General features: G+C 46.7%; 1 protein-coding gene across 4 annotated transcripts in view; it reads right to left on the bottom strand.

Annotated features, from left to right (window-relative positions):
• DDX4 (DEAD-box helicase 4) overlaps positions 1 to 21,931 on the bottom strand; it is a 1,682,862-nt gene that overhangs the window by 1,075,256 nt on the left and 585,675 nt on the right. For all 4 annotated transcript variants that reach the window (XM_085631316.1, XM_085631317.1, XM_085631319.1 and 1 more), the window contains exon 8: positions 8,708 to 8,752. In XM_085631316.1, the coding sequence (XP_085487442.1) occupies positions 8,708 to 8,752 (45 nt within the window). The remainder of the gene's footprint in view (positions 1 to 8,707; positions 8,753 to 21,931) is intronic.

Here is a 21,931-nt window from a genome sequence, read left to right as displayed (position 1 = left end):
CCGACATTCACTGTGTTCCGTAGCATCTGTTCCCTGTGTGGTATCCCAGGCATAGTATCGTAAGGGCTAGTCGCGTCTGGGGTCAGATCCTGGTTCGGGTTCCGGTGCTGCCTGTAAGTATTGAACAAGCGGCTCCCAGAAGTATCTGGGCCGCGAGGCTTGTGGAATATCCTCTGCATAAGTCTCTAGCATTGTCTTACAATAGGTCATGTCTGTGATACAGTCCTTAAGTCTGGGGGGGTCTTTTGCTTCCCCACTTTATCACAATACGCCTTTTTGCAAGAAGCAATGCTACCGCCAAGAATTTCCTGCGTCTAGCATGATTAAGTTTCCTAACACCTAAAATGCATACCAAGGGAGTATTAGGGATCTGCTCTGACAGCATTTTGGATAGTGTGGCGGTGACTTTCTCCCAATGTGTCTGCAGTTGTGGGCATGACCACGAGGTGTGTAAAAAACTCAGTGCCCGGTGTGCTGCACCTCTGGCAGTTGTCGGTCTCTCTCAGGCCTGGCCTGTGTAGTTTGGCTGGCGTATAATATAGTTGGAGGAATTTGAAATGAATGATACGCAAGTTGCAATTCGACGTAAGAAGTGTACGTTGTGTGCAGCTATAGTGCCAGTTTTGTTCATTAATTGTATCTCCTAGTGTCACTTCCCATTTACCCAACGCTGCGGTAGGTTTTTCAGCCTGTTCCTCTTGGGCTGCGTTATATAAGCGGGTCACCAGATTTTTCCGGTTGGCAGCGGTTAACAATATTTGTAATGTGTTCAATTGTGTACGTTCATCCGGAAATGAGGTGTATAAATATCTGGCGCCGTACGTAATTGTAGGTATGCAAATTTCTTCAGGGGGATTTGAGCACAAAATGAGGGGTCTGTCCATATAATGAATGTATTATGGGGGGGATAGTTGGTCCGTAGAGGTCAGTCCCATCTCCGTCATTAGGGTGTTCATTTTCTTTTCTTGCGTCACGGTAAGTCTAGGGTGTCTCGCCGTGGGCAATGCTCTTGCGTACACTGGTAACTTACGTGCCCTGTGTGCCAACGCATGCCACGCCCTTGCGCTGCATAGAGCGGTGTGAATCTTGTCCCTTGGTGTGTACCTTATCGGGTCGGCTACGAGCGCAGTCAGTGGGAGAGGATCGATGCGATCCTTTTCCACTGCAATGTGTGGTATATATGCATGGGGTTTCGTCCAGTAGTGTGCATGCTGTACTTGTGCGCAGAGGTAATATAGGTGGAAATCCGGTGCCTCAAAGCCTCCTAAATGACATGGTTGGGTTAAGACCTTCCAGCTCGTTCTGGCCTGTTTGCCTGCCCATGTGAGCTTTTGCATAGCAGAACGCAATCTTACAAAAAAGGCTGCGTTCAACCATATTGGTACATTCCAGAACAAATACAGAAACCTGGGTAATACAATCATTTTCTGTAAGGCTATCCTATCCGCCATTGAGAGAGGTATTTTTATCCATTTATCTACCTGTTCCTCCAATCTCACCTGTGCCTTTCCAAAGTTCTCTCTAATAACCAATTCTGGGTCACAATGGATCCAGACCCCTAAGTATTTAACTGGATCTGTCTGCCATTTTAAAGGATATTCCAGTTGGGGTTCCCCTGTTTCTGCAGATAAGGGTATCACAACTGATTTGTCCCAGTTTATACGGAGGCCAGCATACCACTCGTATCTAACGTATTCCCTAATAAGCGGGTTTAGATTCCTGTCTGGGTACGTAGTGTAGAGGACCATGTCGTCTGCATACAGCGCTATTCCAATGGGGCAGAGACCGAATTGCAGGTACGAGTCCGAGTGTTTGTCTAATCTTGCAGGCCAGCGGTTCTAGGATTAGTGCAAAGAGCATTGGTGAGAGTGGGCAGCCTTGTCTGGTGCCACGCTTTATCTCTATGGGATTGGATGTGTAGCCATTTATTCTGACCGATACCATTGGCGCCGCGTACAATAGCGATATCCATTTTAGGAATGGCTCTGGGAACCCCATCTTTCGTAGGGTGGCGAACATAAAATCCCTTTCTATTGAGTCAAATGCCTTGGCAGCATCTAAAAGGGCCGCAGCCGCTGGCGTGTTCGGGGCTAGGTGATGGTACAGCCCGAAAATGGTACGAATGTTGTGGGTGGTTGACCGTGTTGGCATAAAGCCTGCCTGGTCTGGCAACACCAGATTGCAGAGAAGAGATTGTATTCTGTTCGCTATTATTTCCGCTAAGATCTTAGCATCTATGTTTATCAGGGATAGGGGTCTGTATGATTCGCACTCAGTGGGTTCCTTACCCGGTTTCGGGAGTGCTATCAGGAGCGCCTCACTTCGTGAGGTCGGGAGTGTGCCTTCCTCATAAGCTTCTTCAAGCATTTTCAGCAAAATGTGGGATCAGTAGAGCACGGTATTCTTTATAAAATTCTCCCAAAAGGCCATCCAGCCCCGGTGCTTTATTGTTAGGGAGGAAGTTAATGGCTTCTATTATTTTGTCACGGGTGATATGGTGACAAATGTATTCTCGGTGGGTGTCTGATAACCATGCCAGCGCCACATCATAGAGGTAATCGCGAATTTCTGACGTGGAAGACTTTCCCTGGGCAGTGTACAGTTTAGTGTGGAATTTGGTGAAGCAGTCTAATATGGTTGGGGTGTCGTAGACTGACGCTGTGAGGCCTGAATCTGTGTAATGTACGCAGACGTGTGGGCGGGCCTAATTTTGATTGACAACACTCTGCCAGGTCTCCACCCCTCCCCATAGTTTCTGGCGGTGTACTTGCGCGAGATGCATTTTATCTCGTCCTCTGCAAATTCATTGTATGTATCAATCTGTGTTCTGATGTTGGCCAATAGTGTTGTATTGTGTGTGTTTTCAAATTCTCATTCCAGTCTGGCAATTTCAGCTTCTGGTCTTTCTAATTGTCCCTGTATATCCTTTAAGATCCCTGCGTGTTTACTAATAGTGTCCCCTTATGGTGACTTTAAAGGCTTCCCAAAGTGTTCTTGTGGTCTGTACTGATCCAGAGTTATGTTCGAAAAAGTCTATTCTAGCTTGACGTAGCTCTTGCCTAAATACCTGGTCCTGTAGTGCCGTTTACCTCAACCTCCACGTGAATTGTCTTGGGGTAGGTGTTGGGATTTGCAGTGTGATGAGAACCGGGGCATGGTCCGAAGCGTTTTAGATACTTGTTCCTTTGCTGTTGTCCACGTACATGCGTCTCGAGATATCAGCCAATAATCGAGCCTGGACCACGTGAGATATGTTGAGGAGAAGCACGTACCTTCTTTACAATCTCCCATCCCGTCCCTTAAGACTTTGGCCGAGTGTTTACCATATCTATCTATCTATCTATCTATCCCAGTTGACCAATCTAATGTGGGGTCTAGACAGGTGAAGTCTCCTCCCCAGAGAATAGCGGCGGGTTAGAAATCGCGTAATTGCGTCCAGATTTGTGCATAAAAGGAGGGGTCATCAGTATTCGGACCATACACATTTACAACTGTTAACACCATGCCCCCAAAGCAGCCTTGTACAATAACATAGCGCCCTTGGTCATCCTTTATAGATTTAATGAGCGTGAAGGGTGCATTACGTTTTATCCATAGGAGGACTAGGACGATGCCATTCTGTATGTAGCCCACCTGGTCCCTATTTGTTTCTCTCTTAATTCCGTCAGGTGTGTCTGTTGTAAGCAGGCTACATCTATTTTGTGCCTGTCCAGGTATGCTAGTACCTTTCAAATTTTCCATGGGTTGTGCAGTCCCCCAACATTCCACGTTAGGAGCGTCAGTGGTCTATGCTGATTTAAAGTATCAGCCCTCTGCCGATTCTCCGCCATCAGTCTCGTGTAAGTGTCTATGATAGGTGAAATTGACTCCCATATGCCTGTCTGCTACATCGCCACTGGTCTGATTTTTTTGTTTACCCGCTTTCCCCACCCCCATCCACTCCACCGTCCCTTTCCTAGTGGAGCCATACCCAACATTAACAATTAACATTTCTCCACAGAGAAATACCAGAAAGAAAAACATAACAGTTTGTGTGGTGCACACGTAGGGGTCAGAGTTGCCCACCCGTTTCTTGTGGCTTAGACCACATGGGTATCCGCCCTAAACATGGATACTACAAGTTGCAACTCTTTACAACAGTTCTAAGCAAGGCTGCGAGAGAGCCCTCTCCAGCGGAGCTCAATGAGTTCTGTCTGCATCGAAACAATGAAAGGCATGGCAACTTAAAAGGTCAAGAGTTATAAATGTTTACAATCAACTTATCTGGTCCAGCAGTCCGTAGGCCACCTATGTTCAAGCATTGTCCAATCCTTGTCTGATTGGATGGGTCCCACACAACGCTCAGATAATTCACAGCTGGAGCCAACATGTGTCCGTTAGATAGTATTCACTCCACATCAAATGTAGTAGACTGCTCCCCATGTTCTCCTCTCTGTGACCTCCTCCACGCTCCCAGCTCACCCTTCTGTTGTACGAACTTCATTACTTCCGATGTTTCAGTGAAGATCCGAGTTTTGCCATCAACTGAGTTTTAGTCTGGCCGGGTATAGCATGGCATATGGGATATTCAAGTCTCTCAGTTTCTGTTTTGCTGCGGTGAATTGTTTCCGTGCTGCCTGCATTGATGACGTCAAGTCCGGAAAAATGGATATATCCATACCTTCGTGTGATAACTTGCCGAGTTCTCTGGCCTTTCGGAGCGCCGCATCTGTCTCTGTAATTTAGTAACTTGGCGATAATCGGTCTCGGTCTGGAGCCAGTAGGGGGTTTTGGCCCCAACGATCTGTCAGCTCTCTCCACAATAAATACCTCTGAAAACGTCTCCCGACCCAGCAGGGAGATGAGCAGCTGCTCCACGTAATGTTCCATTGGGCCCGTGTTTCTCATCTCTGAAACTCCCATTAAGCGACTTGGCTTCCAAGTCTTCTGGCTTTGCCGTTATGACGGCCAATTGCTTCTCCATCCTAGTCTGTTTCGCGTCCATCTGTACTTAGCCGTCTTCAGCTTCAGATATTCTCCGCTCCGCCATGTCCAGTCTTTCCGTGTGTTTATCAATCCGCTCGGACATCCTATCAACTCTACACGTCAAGGAATCAATCTTCCCATCAATATTAGACAGGGCCGTTTGAATTATGGTAAACATGATTTGAATGTCATCATCCGTCACCCCGCCTGTTGCTCCCGTTGTCGTATGCGCCGCCGGTTGTGCATCTGTACTTTGATCCTGATGTTTGTTTGTTCGAAGGTGATTTTTGGTTGGGTGCGGTCCGTTTTACCCATTATGCAATAAATACGTTATCTAATCCATGTGTATGTTGACAACTGCGACTCCAAAGGAAAGGAGTCTTAATTTGGGACCCTCAATCCGGTCTGTGGCGCAGCGTTTAACTCTGCCTTATAGGACGAGCAGATCCAGTTCGTATATGTTAGGCTGAGTGCTATTATGTAATGGATCTTCAGGCTCCGGTATTCATGCGGGAAACGCAATCCACAAGGGGGCGTTTACAGGATTCCACTAGTCCTTGTTCTTCTGCCTATTTTCCCGAGGTGCCAGGGACTGTGTCTTGTTCATGTACCTATTTGCTGCTGCAAGGATTGTAGCACAGCTCCACCCAATTATTATTCTGCCATAAACTGTGTTTGCGCGGTCCTGGCGTCGTACTTGTGCCACCCCTTTTTAGACCGGCGATTAACAGACGGGTGCGGGAGGGGGTGTCCCACGTGTGTTGCAGCGCAGATGTGTGAAGCGAGGGTAGTTCAGAGCATCCTCCCTTTTATCTCAGTTGACTGTGGCGCTTTGTGGCTGTTATATATCTCGCACCCCAAGGGCCACGCGTTCCTGTAGGGTCCGTTTGCACGTCCATGCAGTCAATGTCCTTGGTTAAGCAGCCCCAAGGTGGCAATAGGCAGAAATAAAGTGCGCAGTAAAGTTAGGCCTGTGCCCTTTCTCCTGCGGCCCGCTAGGTTTCTGCAGCGGGGCCAACCACTGGCTTCCATCCTTCAAGCGGGTTACCGCGGGAACCCGTTGGTGCACCGCCCGGTGTCTTCCTGCCTGTGAGGCCGCACAGCGTTATTGAAGATTGGGCCCCTGAACACTGCCAGAGTGAAACGTGCTCGCAGCGCCACTTGCGTGTCTCCAGCTCACAGCGGGACCTCCGCAGATGTCCCGCCACTCTCCTCAAGCAATGTGGGCGATGGCAGCCCCAGTGCACAAATCCGCCAGCATTTCTGCTGGTCGCGGCATTGGAGTCAATGTCGCAGCGGGTCTCTCTTCCTCCCGGGGTCGCGCTACATGCCGTACATCTTGGCGTGTCTCCTTGCTGCGGCCTGCAGCTTCACTTTCGTTTTCAGCTCAAGGGGCGCGGCTGCTCGTTCGCCGTTACGGGTTATTTCAACACCTTTTGGGACCGGACACAGCTCTAAGGGCTCTCTCACTTCACCTCTTTCTCCATCAGCTTCAGGCTCGTTTGGTCAGTGTTGGAAGGATTGGCTTAAGGATAGTCGGGCATGTGCGAGGAGCTTTCTTAACAAGCGGCCATAGAGCTCAAAGGCTAGCTCCGCCCCCCTCGGGCATTATCAATATTAATAGCAATGTCACTATCGGTGTTCTTCCAGCTGTTTTGTTGCAGGGATGAGGAACCTAACTGCCTTGAAAGATGTTTGAACCAAGGTCCCATTTAAAGGGGTGATCCCTAGTTGACCTAACTTAGAGTGCTCATAGGGCAGGCCATAGTAATTTTAACCTTGATAAAAGCTAGGCATTAATTAACCATAAATACAAATTTGAAAAGCATTAATAAATGGACACAAGAATTATCTTGACTGCATTCAATGCGCTTCCCTGGTTTGTGCTGGGGAGGTTGGGTCTTCTTATCTCAAGGACAAAATAAACATGAAAACTTGTCCTCCTTGACCCCAAACAATATGTCCTGGAAGTTGGGCTATAGGAATTCCCCATTCCTGTCTACACTTTGGTTTAGTGGAAGAGCTTGGAAAACAACTCACCTATGTTTTGCTACAATTAAGTTTCAAGCATAGATTTTGAAAATATCCACTTAATTGGTCAATTAGGCGCTGCAGTCCTATCAATGTTTCGCTGAGCAGGACAATGTCATCTACATATTGGAGACAACGTAGTTGTTCCTGACCCAGCTTGGGAGAGTCGCTCACCACCTGGGCCAGGTGACTGTCAAGGTCAGCCATGTAGATGTTATATAGACATGGGGCTGAGACACAACCCTGTTTCTGGCCTAATTTGGTATTAATCTTGCATTTGGTCCTCCGACCATCTCCCACTTTGATTTATCCCCAAGTGTGAATGTATAAGCTAATACCAGCATCCAATTGTTTGGACGGATTCCGTAATGGAATTTGGTAAATATGGATTTTTGAAAAGCGTTAAGTGAGAGACCCAAAACCCATCTAAGTTTGATGCTCAAGAACTACACTACTGTATCAGCCATTCATCACCATTCATCAATGGAAGCAAAAGATTTTTTTTTTTAAACACACCTGAAACTATGCTGAACCAAAACAGTACTCCTAACATGCATAGATTAGAAGGCCTAGCAAATCTTGTCCATCTAGTCACAAATCTCTGTACTAAACCCCCCCCCCCCCCCGCCCCCGCCCAGTGACATGTAATGGAATTAAGACAATCGGGAACCATCAGGAACTCCAGCATCTCTCTCAGCTCCTCAACTGAAGCAAGTCACAAGAAGAATGCTTTATACAACTCAAAATATTTGCCGCATCTTCCCACACCTAGGGTTCAGAGATCAGCTTAAGACTAACATCTCCATAGTACTGTCCCACCTAGACAATGGAAACATACCTTAGATAATGAATATCTCCTCCTATCCAAAAAACATAAGAGAATCCAAAATGCAGAAGCCATAATACTGCACCCGCTAGACCACCTCCCGCTCGATATACTTTGCTGCTTTCTATGGCCATATGTTCATCATTCAAGGCACTATATATTGGCCTGGGGGCAATGTAAGGAATGGGTCCATCCTTCATTCAAGGAATACTTCACAAATACTCAAAAATATAAGACTTCATTTTAGAAGGGCACCCTTATTAAATGTTATCACCCTTAAAATAAAATCAAGCATTGGTGGAATCACCTTCTCAGCACAGACCGCAAAACTATTAAACTACCTCCAGGCAAAGACAAGAGACCACACGGAATTCAGTAAGGCAGTATAGAATTAGGTTCAGCCAAAAGACGATTGAGGATTATATCCAGCAAAGATGCATAGCCTCCAACACAAGGATTTTCAAAACAACCATATCAGCAGTCACCTCATTCCCTTTCACTCCACTCTATCCATAAGCACAGTCACATGGCTACAGCAAGAAAATAAGAGCAGCAATGCTGGCCATCTGGCATGCACTCACACTCTTTCCCAATAAGCAACCTACACACATCAATCTGTACTCAACAATGCTATGTAAGCTTTAAAGATTTGTCACTTCTCTTCACTCCACTCCATACTCAAAAATAGCTACATTTAATACAATAAAGTAACCACTGTGGTCATCACACACTACACCAAAACATTTCACATATATGGCACACTATGAACCCACACAAACCTGCAAAGTGCTAGGATTCATGTCAAGCAAACATGTTTCAGCACCTAGAATAAAAAAACTGCTATCTCAATTACTTTATATTTACAAAGAAACTGTTTATTCTTACCTCCTCTCCTGGAAAACCCACTTCTTTGAGGACCATTATTATCACCTATAAAAGACATATTATTGGTTTGCTTTATGGATATCTATTTGTCAGAAACAAATAAGCAAGAATTAAGATAATAGATTTGACTTCTGCATGTTAAATGTACAGATGCACAAACAAAGAATAGCATATTGAAACGGATCAAACATTTTTGCACATATGGAAATAGGGCAATATAGTTATCTACGCAGATAAACCTAACAACATTTACGTACAGACCACAGATATTAATGAGCATCAATACCCTCAGCAGTAATACATATCTAAGTCCCAACAGAGAAATAAGCATCAATGATAAAGTTAGCACAAACTAATAAGGTGCTGACCTATTGTTCCGTTCTTTCTTGGAGAGCAGCAAAATGCTCACGTTCTGAATATAGTTCTGACAACTAGACATACCGTTGTAAAAAAATGTCTAGATATTAGTTTTTGATTTGTTCTTTTGTATTATTAGAGAAGTAATTTAGCTTGGGCAGACATTGCTAATCCGGGTCGAACTGTTCTGGACGACAATTTTAAAAACGGAGGCTGTGTTACAATGATGATGTAATATTTCAGGAACCATGACACCTGTATACTTTATTTTGGTGTCAAAAGATAGTTTGTGGGGGTCACCTAGTCTTATTGTGATAGAAAATAACTCAGAGCAACCCTTCAGCCATTTTCCAAAATTGCCGCTCTATGATGATGTGCTTTAGTCATTATATTGGTAATTTATATTAATATTGAATTTGTTTCAGGTTTTCTGTTGGTTCAATTTCATAAACATGAGCGAAGCAGGTGGTAGCAGAGGATCTTTACTTGCCCGAATGCATTGCCACCTACAAAATCTGGGGAGTACTTAAACAAAAAAAACTGGGTCATATGCCAAACTAATCTGAAAGAAAAGCTAACCTCAACAGCGGCTGGACAGAAGATGATGAGCAGAAATACGGCAGGATGAAGTTAACAAAAGACAAACTGATGGGTGAAGAGGATCGAATATTTCATCATTGTAACAAGTGCAACAAGTCTAATACAATGAAAAAAAAATGCCTGGATAAAATTAGTAAAAAGAAAAAAATAGCAGAAACCACTAAATCACTACAAGAATCTGAGAAAGCGACGACAACTAAACCCAATGATGCCCATCCACTTAGAAGATCGATGGCTACCTCTCGACCACCTCCAACAACTGATCAGAAAGCAGAAGATCTTCAATGTGTTATTTATGGTTTATATGTAACAAAATAAGCTGCCGATGAATTTTGAAATTTATTGAGATATGTGATGTATCGCTTCCAACACTACTCAGTACAAGTTTTGGGCATACAAAAAAATTAACAGATTATCCTCACAAAACACCAGGTGTCATGCTTCATCATAGGACAATCCTTGCTCTCCAAAACATCTGTTTGATGGAGAGAGGGCCTACGCCAGGGAGGCACTTCTAATTAAGAATGGATCTGTGAAATAAGTGTGTGAAAAACCAATGTGGCATCCTAAAACTGTTTATTTGCTAGACATGAAACTAGATGATTAAAATCAATTGTCAAGATAAGGGGAATTAGTTCCCCTATCACCACTGTTGCCGTCAACATGTATCTGCCTTGTGGCTCAATTGAGTCCATGGCTTTCACCAGGAGGACATATGGAATGCTAATGAGGCAATGTGCTTTGCTTCCAAACCAGAGTGACCTGTGTCTACCTCTTAACTAATCTCGCTTTCCAATACCTGTGGATAGACAAGAATATATTTACCATTCCATATTCTAAATGCAGGAAATGTATCGCAATGCTCGTATAGTTGAAAACATGCAAAAGCCGCATGTTTTGTGACACTTGACGCGTGACATAAAATCATGTCATCACAGTTGTGAGACCAGCTCACAATCTTACCTCAATGATGGGTTTTCTACGCCCCATGAAAGAAGGGCACAGGGACGCCTGTAGTCACACTCTAAAGCAAAAAGGAGGGGTAACGCTTTTAGTGTGCAGCATACTAGTGCATCCACATTCATACCTATCCAGGATTATTGTGTCCCTCCGATCAATCAATCTCTTACTTTGTCAAGGTGCGTCACTTACAGCAAATCTAGAAGCGTCTGCTCCTTCCTCACAATGTGTGTGGAGTGGAGCGGGGAGAGCGTTTTTATGCTGGCAGAGACTCGCAATCAGCAGGTAATTGGTAGCACCTGCTAGGGGAGGAGCTGTCGTTCCTGAAATCTGAACTACCTCCACAAGGGCCGGTTACTGTCAATAGGTCATGTGACTCAAGGGCACTATCTGTTGAAGGCTCATGAGAGTTGCAGTTTTGGGTGTCAGAGTGGGTACCCGACATCCAGAACCGTGCTAATTCTCGGTGCAATTGGTCTGAGAAGGCGAGTACCCAAGGGGGATCGCACATTGGACGCACATTCACCATACTTGTGTGATGTCCATTAATAATTTAGAAATTAATGGGGTAATACCATAACGCCTAATCTAGAGCGGAATATATACCAGTACGTGACTGATCCCAGGGGCTGATATTAAATTATATCTATCTTAGTCAATTTATATACAAGAGCCACAATACATTTTATTTTGAATTAATCCTGCGTGTGTGAAGTCTAGGGATGTTATAAATGTATATACACACACACACGTATCGAGATGAGTCATGTGAGTTGTAACCATGGAATCTCATTGTTTAATCCCTTTTCCCATGACCTCAGGTGACACACCCGTCTTTGCTCGAAGTTTCTTCTTGAGGTCTGGGTTGTTGGTACTTACCTTTTTCTTAAGACCACCCATGTGGCATCCATATCTGTGTTTCAACTCGAGGTAACGGCATGTCAGTTTAGTGTTATTTCGTTTTCAGCGTATTGTACTCCTGTGTTCATTAAGGAATATGCTACTTACCAGTATGCATCTGTTCTTGGCATGTAGAGCTGCAGAGTCACACACTGAGGATAAGATCGCCATCTGGTGTTGGGCTCGGATGATTGCAGGTTGTTGTTGTCTTCGGAAGAAGCCTTTGGTCACGAGGTTGGTGACTCCTCCCCTGGACAACAGTGCGCATGGGCATCCACTCCATCGTCAGATTGTTTTTTCGCCATGATGAGAAAAGATGGTGTATAGAAATGAAAGAAAGGATGTCCATGTGTAATGTCTAAGTAAGACGGATGCTGGAACAGATACAGGTCCCGGGGAGGCGGGCGTGTGTGACTCTGCAGCTCTACATGCCAAGAACAGATGCATACTGGTAAGTAGCATATTCCGTTCGAGGCATATGAGCTGCAGATCACACACTGAGGATAGATTATACAGCAGTGCTTCCCCTTAGCGGTGGTCGCCTGTATCCGTTGCAGCAGCTTGAAATAAAGTTTTTAGGACAGCCTGGCCCACGGAGGCCTGTTGTTTGGCCTGCACGTCAACACAATAGTGTTTAGTGAAGGTATGCGTGGTAAACCACGTGGCTGCCTTGCAAATGTCTTCTAAGGGAATGTTACCTAAGAAGGCCATAGAAGCCCCTATTTTACGCGTGGAGTGCGCCCTAGGGGGAACTGTAAGTGTACGTTTAGCCTTTAGGTAGCATATTTGGATGCATTTAACTATCCACCGGGCTATACCTGATTTGGAGATCGGGTTGCCTTTATGTGGTGGTGCGAAAGCAACAAAGAGGAGTTTTGTCTTTCGAAAGGGTTTTGTCCTGCCGATGTAATAAAGCAAGGCTCTTTTGACATCTAAGGTATGTAGGGCCCTTTCAGCTACGGAGTCTGGGTTTGGGAAAAAGACCGGTAGCTCTACTGATTGGTTAAGGTGGAAAGGGGAAATCACTTTTGGAAGAAATTTAGGGTTTGTCCTAAGAACCACTTTGTTACGGTGTAGTTGTAAGAAAGTTTCCTCTAGTGTAAGGGCTTGTATTTCACTTACTCTGCGTAGGGAAGTGATTGCGATAAGGAAAGCTACCTTCCATGTTAGGAATTGCAATTCACATTTGTGCATAGGTTCAAATGGGGGACCCATGAGTCTTGTTAGAACCACATTGAGATTCCAGACTGGGGCAGGTGGCAATCTTGGGGGAAGAATTCTTTTGAGACCTTCCATAAACGCTTTGATGGCTGGTACCTTAAAAAGGGACAGGTGTTGCCTATTTTGCAAGTAGGCTGCCAAGGCTGCTAGGTGTAAACGTATAGAGGAATACGCTAGATTGCATCTTTGCAAGTGTAGTAGATAGCAAATGATGTTTTGGATGGAAGCATCCAATGGATGTATGTTATTATTAGCGCAGTAGATGGCAAATCGTTTCCATTTAGCGGCATAACACGCTCTAGTAGTAGGGCGTCTGGCTTCTTTTATGATATTCATACAGTCTGGAGGGAGATTGAGGTAACCGAACTCTAAGACCTCAGGAGCCAGATCGCTAGGTTCAGTGTTTGAGGATCTGGGTGTCTGATTTCTCCATGGTTCTGGGTTAACAGATCCGGGGAGAGGCGTAGCCTTTGATGTGGAACTAAAGATAGTTCCAGAAGTGTGGTGAACCACGGTTGACGTGCCCAAGTGGGAGCCACTAGTATAAGTGTTAGTGACTGTTTCAGTTTGCGTACCACAAATGGAACTAGTGGGAGAGGCGGAAAAGCGTACACAAATCTGCCTGACCAGTTCATCCATAGGGCATTGCCCTTCGACTGTGGGTGTGGAAACCTGGCGGCGAAGGTTGGGCATTTTGTGTTTTCGGGAGTGGCGAACAGGTCTATGTCTGGTTGTCCCCACTTTTGGAAGAAGGGGAGTAGAACCTTGGGGTGTAGTTCCCATTCGTGGATCTGCTGTGTGTGGCGACTTAGGAGGTCGGCCACTTGATTGTGGATCCCTGGGAGATGTTCTGCTAACAGGTAGATGTTTTGGGGAATTGCCCATCTCCAGATTTGCTGTGCCAGTTGGGACAGTTGGAGAGAATGTGTCCCTCCCTGTTTCTGTATATAATACATTGTCGTCATGTTGTATGTGCGTATGAGGACAGTTTTGTTCTTTAGGTGAACTTGAAAGGATTTTAGTGCTAGGAACACTGCTAAGAGTTCCAGGTGGTTGATGTGGAGCAGTTTCTGTTGACTGGTCCATCTGCCCTGAGTGGTATGGTGAAGGAGGTGGGCTCCCCACCCTGTGAGAGATGCGTCGGTAGTTAGCACAACTTGTGGAAGAGGCTCTAAGAACGGTTGTCCTTTGGACAGGTTGATGGTGTTCCACCATTTCAGTGAGCGAAGCGAGCGACTGTCCACCAACACCAGATCGGTAAGTTGTCCGTGAGCTTGGTTCCACTGTTGTGCTAGACATTCCTGTAAAGGACGCATCTGAAGTCGTGCGTGTGGGACTATGGAGATGCAGGACGCCATCATGCCTAGGAGCTGCATGAATACTCTTGCTGGAAGAGATGGAGGAGTTTGAAATTGAGAGATGAGATTTTGTATACTGGCTATCCTGGCAGTGCTGGGATAAGCAATGGCTTTGGATGTATCTATGGTTGCTCCTAGATACTGATGTAAGTGGGAAGGTTGTAGATGGGATTTGGGATAGTTGATAGTGAACCCCAAATTGTGGAGAGTTTGAATGGTGCGATGAGTGTGGAGAACGCATTTTTGGTGAGTATTGGCTTTTATGAGCAACATGGACATGGATCTGTTGTCTTCTGAGGTGCGCTGCCACGACTGCTAAGCACTTGGTGAACACTGGGTGCTGTTGTTACTCCGAATGGGAGAACTGTGAGTTGATGGTGTTGCCCATCTACCACAAATCGTAGATATTTTCTGTGAGCGGGATGCATAGGGATGTGAAAGTACGCGTCCTTGAGGTCCAATGTGGCAAGGAAGTCTCCCTGTTGTAACAGTGGGAGGACTTGTTGGAGGGTGGTCATATGAAAATGATCTGAATGTATATACTGGTTTAGCAGTCTGAGATCCAGTATGGGCCGTAATGTTTTGTCCTTTTTGGGAATGAGGAAGTATAGAGAATACACCCCGGTTCCCTGATGTTGAAGGGGGACTGGTTCTATCGCATGTTTTTGTAACAGGGATTGAACTTCTTGTTTGAGGAGAGAGAGATGATGTGAGGACATTGGACGTTGTTTGGGTGGTATGTTTGGGGGGGATTGTAGGAGTTCTAGGCAGTAGCCAGACTGGATAATTTGTCTTACCCATCTGTCTGTGGTGATGGAAGTCCAGACAGGTAGGAATTGTTGGAGTCGCCCCCCGACCGGAGTGGAATGGTCTGGGGGGAGTGGTGGCAAGTCACTGTTTGGTGGCTGGGGAGGTGCGGGTGTTGTTGTTGTTGCCCCGCCCTCGACCTTTGTTATTGTTTCCCCTATAACCTCCCCGGAAATAACCTCTGTTAGGGGATGTTTGTCCAGAATTTTTAAAGGTGGACGTGGTCTCAGTTGATGTGTTTTTGGAGCCTCCTCTATAAAAGGAGCGACGAAAGGAACCCCGGTTTTGAGGAGACTGCAGTGCTCCCATAGACTTGGCAGTTTCATTATCTTTCATTTTTTCTAATGCAGTATCCACTGCAGGGCCAAATAACTGCTCTTGGTTGAAAGGTTGGGCCAGAATTGCGGTTTGAACCTCCGGTTTAAAACCGGAAATACGGAGCCAGGCATGTCGTCTGAGTAAGACGCTAGTATTGACCACCCTAGAAGCAGTGTCTGCCGCATCTAAGGCGCATTTAATGGAGGCATTAGATATTAATTTGCCTTCTTGAATGAGGTCAGTGGCCTGGGACTTAAAGGGTTCAGGCAGATGTTGCATAAGGTCCTCAAGTTGGTCATAATGTGCCCTGTCATACCGGGCTAACAGGGCCTGGGTATTGGCAATACGCCAGTGGTTCGCCGCCTGTGCGGCGACTCGTTTGCCCGAGGCCTCTAAAAGCTTAGACTCCTTGTCTGGGGGGGGGGGGGGCGTTTCTCCAGTTGTCTGAGTTAACGCGCTTCCTGGCATTTGATACGACCAAGGAGTCTAAAGGGAGCTGGGCTTTAATGTATGCAGGGTCCTGCGGGGCTGGTCGGTACTTTTTTTCGATGCGGGGGTTGAGAACCCTCGCTCGAACAGGGTCTTTAAAGACGTCAGTGGCATGCTGTATAACCCCTTTAATCATGGGAAGTAGATGAACAGTTTTTTGTGACTGCTCAAAGGTATCGAGGAGAAAATCCTCTTCAAGGGGGTCCGTGTGCATAGTGACACCATGGAATGTTGCTGCCCTATTTATTAGTTGGCCAAACCCCAAATGGTCATCAGGAGGGGAGGGCTTGGAGGGGTAGGTAGTGGGGTCAGGCATTGGATAAGACCAGTCATCTACTGGTGCTGTGTCTGGAAAAGTAAACGGGTCGTTTGGATCAACAGGATCATTAAATAAATCAGGGTCCGCCCCTCCCCCCAAGTCATCATTATCATCCTGTGGAGGAGGTGAATGATAGGGAGATGGTAAAGGTAAAGGTAAAGGAGAAGCAGGAGGAGGAGGGGGGGGGGACGGGTTAGAAGGTAATACAGGAGAGGAAGGACGAAGTGGTGAAGTGGCACAGTCCTTTTTTCGTATGGGAACTGGAGGAGGAGTAATGTCCGGCTTCCGCTTTTTATATGGGATGGCAGTCACATGTCCAGTGTCAGGATTGATGTAGATCTGCTTTTGAGTAGGATCTGGTCGAAAAAGTTCATCTGGCTCCGAAGGTGGTGGCGGCGACGTCCGCTTCGGGTCTTTATGAGCTTTTTTCGGTGTGGACGTAGTTTTCGGTGCCGATGATGTTTTCGGTGCCGATGTATGTTTCGGTGCAGAGGGACTTTTAGCCATCGATGTCGAAGAACGTTTCGGCGCCGGTGGAGACTTCGGTGCCGAGGAACGTTTCGGTGCCGAAGGAGATTTCGGTCTTGAAGCCTGTTTCGGTGCCGATAGTGGTTTTTTCGGTGCCGAGGGTGTTAAAGGCACAATCAGATGAGGTTTGCTCGAGCCCGAGCCACCTACAGGCTTAGATGTCTTCGGAGCCGGGCCCGAGCTTCTGAAGAGGATTTCCGGTCGCGACTGGGCCCAGCTGGCGGAGTCTTGACCAATGCTTTTTTGGATGGGGCAGGGGCAGGGGGGGTGGTACTCACACGCTGCCCTGGAGTGATGAGGTCATCGGAATCGTCGGCCTCGGACACGATCTCGAGATCTTCGGTGTCATCTTCGGGAACATCTTGAGCAAAGATGTCCTCCGGTTCTGGAGCTGGTTTGGCCATAATATGGCGTCGAGCTCTTCGGTCCCGGAGGGTCTTCTTCGAACGGAAAGCGGCACAAGCTGGACAGGTGGACTCGTTGTGTTCCGGCGACAGGCAGAGGTTACAAACCTCGTGGTGGTCACTGTGGGGGAACTTCGCTCCACACTGGGGGCATTTTTTGAAGGGTGTCCTGTCCATCAGCCGCTTCCGGAACCGGTCCGAGTTGATTTCGACGTCGATGGAATGAAGATTAAGGAGTTAAATCGATTGCTAAAAGTTTTCTGCTGGAGCGGAAAAAAGTTCATCCGAACCCAATGGCGGAAAAAAACAATCTGACGATGGAGTGGATGCCCATGCGCACTGTTGTCCAGGGGAGGAGTCACCAACCTCGTGACCAAAGGCTTCTTCCGAAGACGACAACAACCTGCAATCATACGAGCCCAACACCAGATGGCGATCTTATCCTCAGTGTGTGATCTGCAGCTCATATGCCTCGAACTGCACACTTTCTTTTCTGTGCGGTCATTCCGACGTAAAATAAGCCACATGGACAGGTAATCAAATAGACATTTTCACTGTTGCAATTGGTCAAATGTTTTAGAACCCATGGTCTTCCTGTCATTATATCCAGCTATTTGTTTATTTAAGTGAGCTGGCATGACCCACAGTTGCCACAAGGATAGTGACCCATAGGTGCTTGTGTATCCCACAGTGTTGTCTGTGACAGTGGTGTCTTAGTGTGTACCAGTTTGTCTCAGAGGTTAGCATTTCTCTTAAGTGCAAACAAGGGGGGAGACCATTGTTTAGTTCCGCCATTTAAGATCTTCCAGTTCTTCTTGATAATGGTTCGGACTTTATTAGAGTTAAGAGTGTATGTGGTCACACATACCACTCTATCCATATGTAGTTTCATATCACTTTCCAACAATGCTTCCCCATCGTTGTTCTGTGTTCCCTTAGCCTTTTTCTCCGCCTTTCCTGGGTAGTGACAGGCTACGAGTTTTTGTTCCAAAGTATTGGCCTGTGTGTCAAATTTCTTTAGTGAGGAGCTGTTAGAAATGGGATCTCTGGTTGGCTAAGGCTTGCGCCAAAGCCAGGCAGAGACCACTAACTCTAGTCAGGGCAAGGGAGTTACACGCGAAAGTGAACCCCTGCTCACCCCCATGGGAGCTTGGCACAAGCAGTCAGGCTTATCCCGGAGGCCATGTGTAAAGCGTTTGCGCACGCACACAGCAACAACATACCAGGGACACCACAAAAGGAACTCCACACAAGGTTATATCAAAAATAGCCTTTGTATTCTCATAACACATTAGAATAGAAATCACATAATATACATTGTGCGACCTGGCAAAAGGTAATATCTACAAGGGATTATATACACCTGACATGGCCAACTGGACCACTGTCAGAACCATCACAAAGTAAAAGTAAAAGTAGGACATCACAAACGTACAACCAGTAATCACTGGTAACCACTGTACTTATCATCATCCTGTAACAAACCATATTATGCACAGCATCACATTTAGATGTGAAATCCATTCTGTACCAACATCACCAGCATAAACACATTATGCAATCATCTACAAGTCTAAACGCATTAGATCCTAACCTCCTAAGCATAACTCACATTAGGGGTAAAACTCACATTAGGAAATAATCTCACCAGCATAAACACATTATTCACATAATCTCATCCCTAAATGCATTTAGAGGCATGAATCACAGTAGAGAATCACATAAATCACTAACCCCCCTCCCCCCCCCCCCCCCCCCCCCCCCGGGCAGGCCTTCTCAAAGGGGCTCAGATGCCCTATGTCCAAAATGTCAGGGCCCGCTGCCACTGCAGCAATATCCAAAAGCGCGTCATTGCGCTGGGGCAAAGGAGTGCATTGTAATAAAGTAAATCCACACCAGATGAAGATATGTGGTAAGAGGTATTTATTACAGCCTCAACCAACAGCCAGCATATCAACTGTCATCATAGAACCCTCACATGACAGAACCTCAGAACAAGCTGGTTCCATGCCTAGTGTTCTGGCATGGAGCCATGTTACATCATTACACTTCTTCCTCTTTACATTAGAAAAAAAGTAACATGAGAACAATAAACACATTTGAACAACAAGAAAAAGAAGGTAGAAAGAACTACACAAAATCACGTAAATGCAAAGGAAACCTGCGTGTTCTGACACCCCTACAAGTACTATCAGACCTTACATCAATGTCTGAGGGAAAACGATAAGAAGTATCATCCCTCCTATCGGCCACACCACACCCCCGAAAATGTGCTACACGACTATGATTCCAGATGCGACCATCATCCGTCTTGACAGCATTTTTAAACAGCTTAATGATAGTTTTTGGAGAGGTATATTTTGACCAATTTTGACACCCAACAGGAGCTCTGACCTTTACTTTATCTCCAACCTCAAAATTTGTAACTTTCGCATTATTCCTTCTATCAACATAAATCTTCCTTTTGTTTTGCAGAGACACTTCTTTGTCTCTCCATTCCCCAATACCATTGTTTTTCAAACCCTTCCCAGCAACCATCCAGCCAGGACACAAACAAGTATTTGGAGACCTTCCCCTGAGCAGTTCAAAAGGAGTCTTCCCCGTTGATGCATGAGGAGTGTACCTGTAGGCTGTTATACGACACTGCAGTTCTTTTCTCCAATCTAAACAGTTTACCTTTGCTAATTGTATACTCTCCTTTAAAGTCCTGTTAAATCTCTCCAAAGCACCATTTGCCTCTGGATGATATAATGCAATTTTTTTATGTTCAATTCCACATTTTACAAAATACTCCTCCATCTGAGCAGAACAGAACTGCGGACCATTGTCAGAAAGAATAGAGTTAGGAAAACTCTCTCGTTTGAACACAGATTCTAAAAAACTGATCACAGAAAGAGAAGTGATCTCTCTCACCAAACTCACCTCCACCCATCGTGAATACAAATCCAGCAACACCAACAGGTAAGGAGTCTGATGTTCTCCATGCAATGGTCCCACAATATCGATAGCTAATTCATCCCATGGACTTTTTGGTAAACTTCTACAAACCATAGGTGAATATCTTGGTTTGAGCACCTTATCACTAGCTTGACAAGGCGTACACTCCCTAACAGTACGTTCCACCATCAAATCTAATCCAGGCCACCAGAAATCCTGTCGGATGCGCTCTTTGGTTTTAGAAATGCCCATATGCCCTTCATGAGCCATGTTCACGATGACTTCTCTCAAACTCAATGGGGGAATCATTCTTGTGCCACGCGTGGGTTCGAATCCCATCCTCGTCGCCAGTGTAATAAAGTAAATCCACACCAGATGAAGATATGTGGTAAGAGGTATTTATTACAGCCTCAACCAACAGCCAGCATATCAACTGTCATCAAAGAACCCTCACATGACAGAACCTCAGAACAAGCTGGTTCCATGCCTAGTGTTCTGGCATGGAGCCATGTTACATCATTACATGCATCTCACTGCTATCTCTCAAAACATGCCCCCAAAGAACTGTGGCCTAAATGTGGCAGCTGGCACTGAGTGCTGTGCAGCTGTAAATCCAGTGAAGGCCCTGGCACCACTGTGCCTCCCTTGTCCCACTCAGGGACTCTACCACGAAAAATGCCCCCAAGTTGCAGTTTGTCACTGTCGAGCGGGGCAACTGTGAACATGGCCAAAGCACCGAAATTGTGCCCCGAGAAGCACGGGCCCCTCTGGGCCTTCTAACAACAAGGAGCGCCCCCCTCCCCGTTGGGACAGGCCCCGACAAGTTGCCCCGATGCTGTACCTCTGACAGGCACCAACAACGCTGATGGAGCCCTTAGTCACCAGGCTTGGAGGTTCTCTTCCCGCTGGACTCTCCTCTCATGCGGGCTCTCTTGGCTTCACCCGGGTCCCCACCTGGGACTTGGATGTGGAGCCTGCGAGGCTCCAGACTTCCTCCGTGGACGTCCCAGCACGGGGTGGGATCCCGCCTGGGTCTCTGAATGCGGCACCTCTCCCACTTCACCCGGGCCCCCTCCTGGGACCCGGAACTTTTCCTCTCTGCTTTTGGAGATGGGGTAGGCTCCCATCCTCCCTTAGGTACACAGTCAAGCTTCCGGCCGCACTTTTCTTCCGCTTCCCTTCAGCACACGCGGGGCTTCCCTCAGCTCATGGGAGCCCCGCTGGAGATTTGCTGACGTCCAGTCGGCAGGCCCCGCCCATGACCCAGGCAGACGTGCCAGACTTCGTGGTCGCTGCGCGATCGCGGCGAAAGTTTACTTCTTCTCCTTTCGTGATAGCAATGAGGGGTAGGCTCCCTCTTCATAAAATATATAAAGCGGGGTGGACACCCGCATCTCAGCAACTCGGGGGGAATCCCTACGTCGGGGATTTCCTCTCCCTCCTTATGCAGCGCAGCGCTTCAAAAGCCTACACGCTCCTTTCCGGGTGGGGAAATTAAAATAAAGTGCTCGCCGAGCGCTAAATGCAGACAAAGTCCTGCAGGTCCTGAAATGTGCAAAGCGCTCACAGAGCGCAAGAGGTAGCCACAGTCCTGGGAGATGAAGTGGGGCAATGCTGGGCCCAGGGAGGCCAGCACACAGGGCCCTCCAGCAGAGAGGTAAGCCACCATAGCGGTTCCTCCTGGGCCCCAGCAGCAGCACGCCCCCCCAGTCAAGAGCAAGAACAGAACTGAACAACATCATGGGGTCACAGCCCCTATATTTATATCACTAATTACTGTGTCTGTAGTGCAGGGCATGGGGGAACCAGATGCAACTGGTTCGGGGGGAATTGGAGCAATTTGTTTTGCAAGCTCCTCTTCCCCTTTGTCAGACGGGGGCTAGGTGATCAGACACCACAGAGGGCGGAGCCAGCCTTCACCAGGGCAGGCAACATCCTACTCAGAGTCAGGGGATCACCCCTCCCACTACTCCCAGCCCAGATGTCCTATTCAGCCCAGCACCGATTCACCCTACCCCTCCTGGAG

Source organism: Triturus cristatus, chromosome 2_1 (genome assembly GCF_964204655.1).
Source record: "Triturus cristatus chromosome 2_1, aTriCri1.1, whole genome shotgun sequence".
In the NCBI taxonomy this organism is placed as follows: Eukaryota; Metazoa; Chordata; class Amphibia; order Caudata; family Salamandridae; genus Triturus; species Triturus cristatus.
This window is presented reverse-complemented; position numbering and strand designations above follow the sequence as displayed.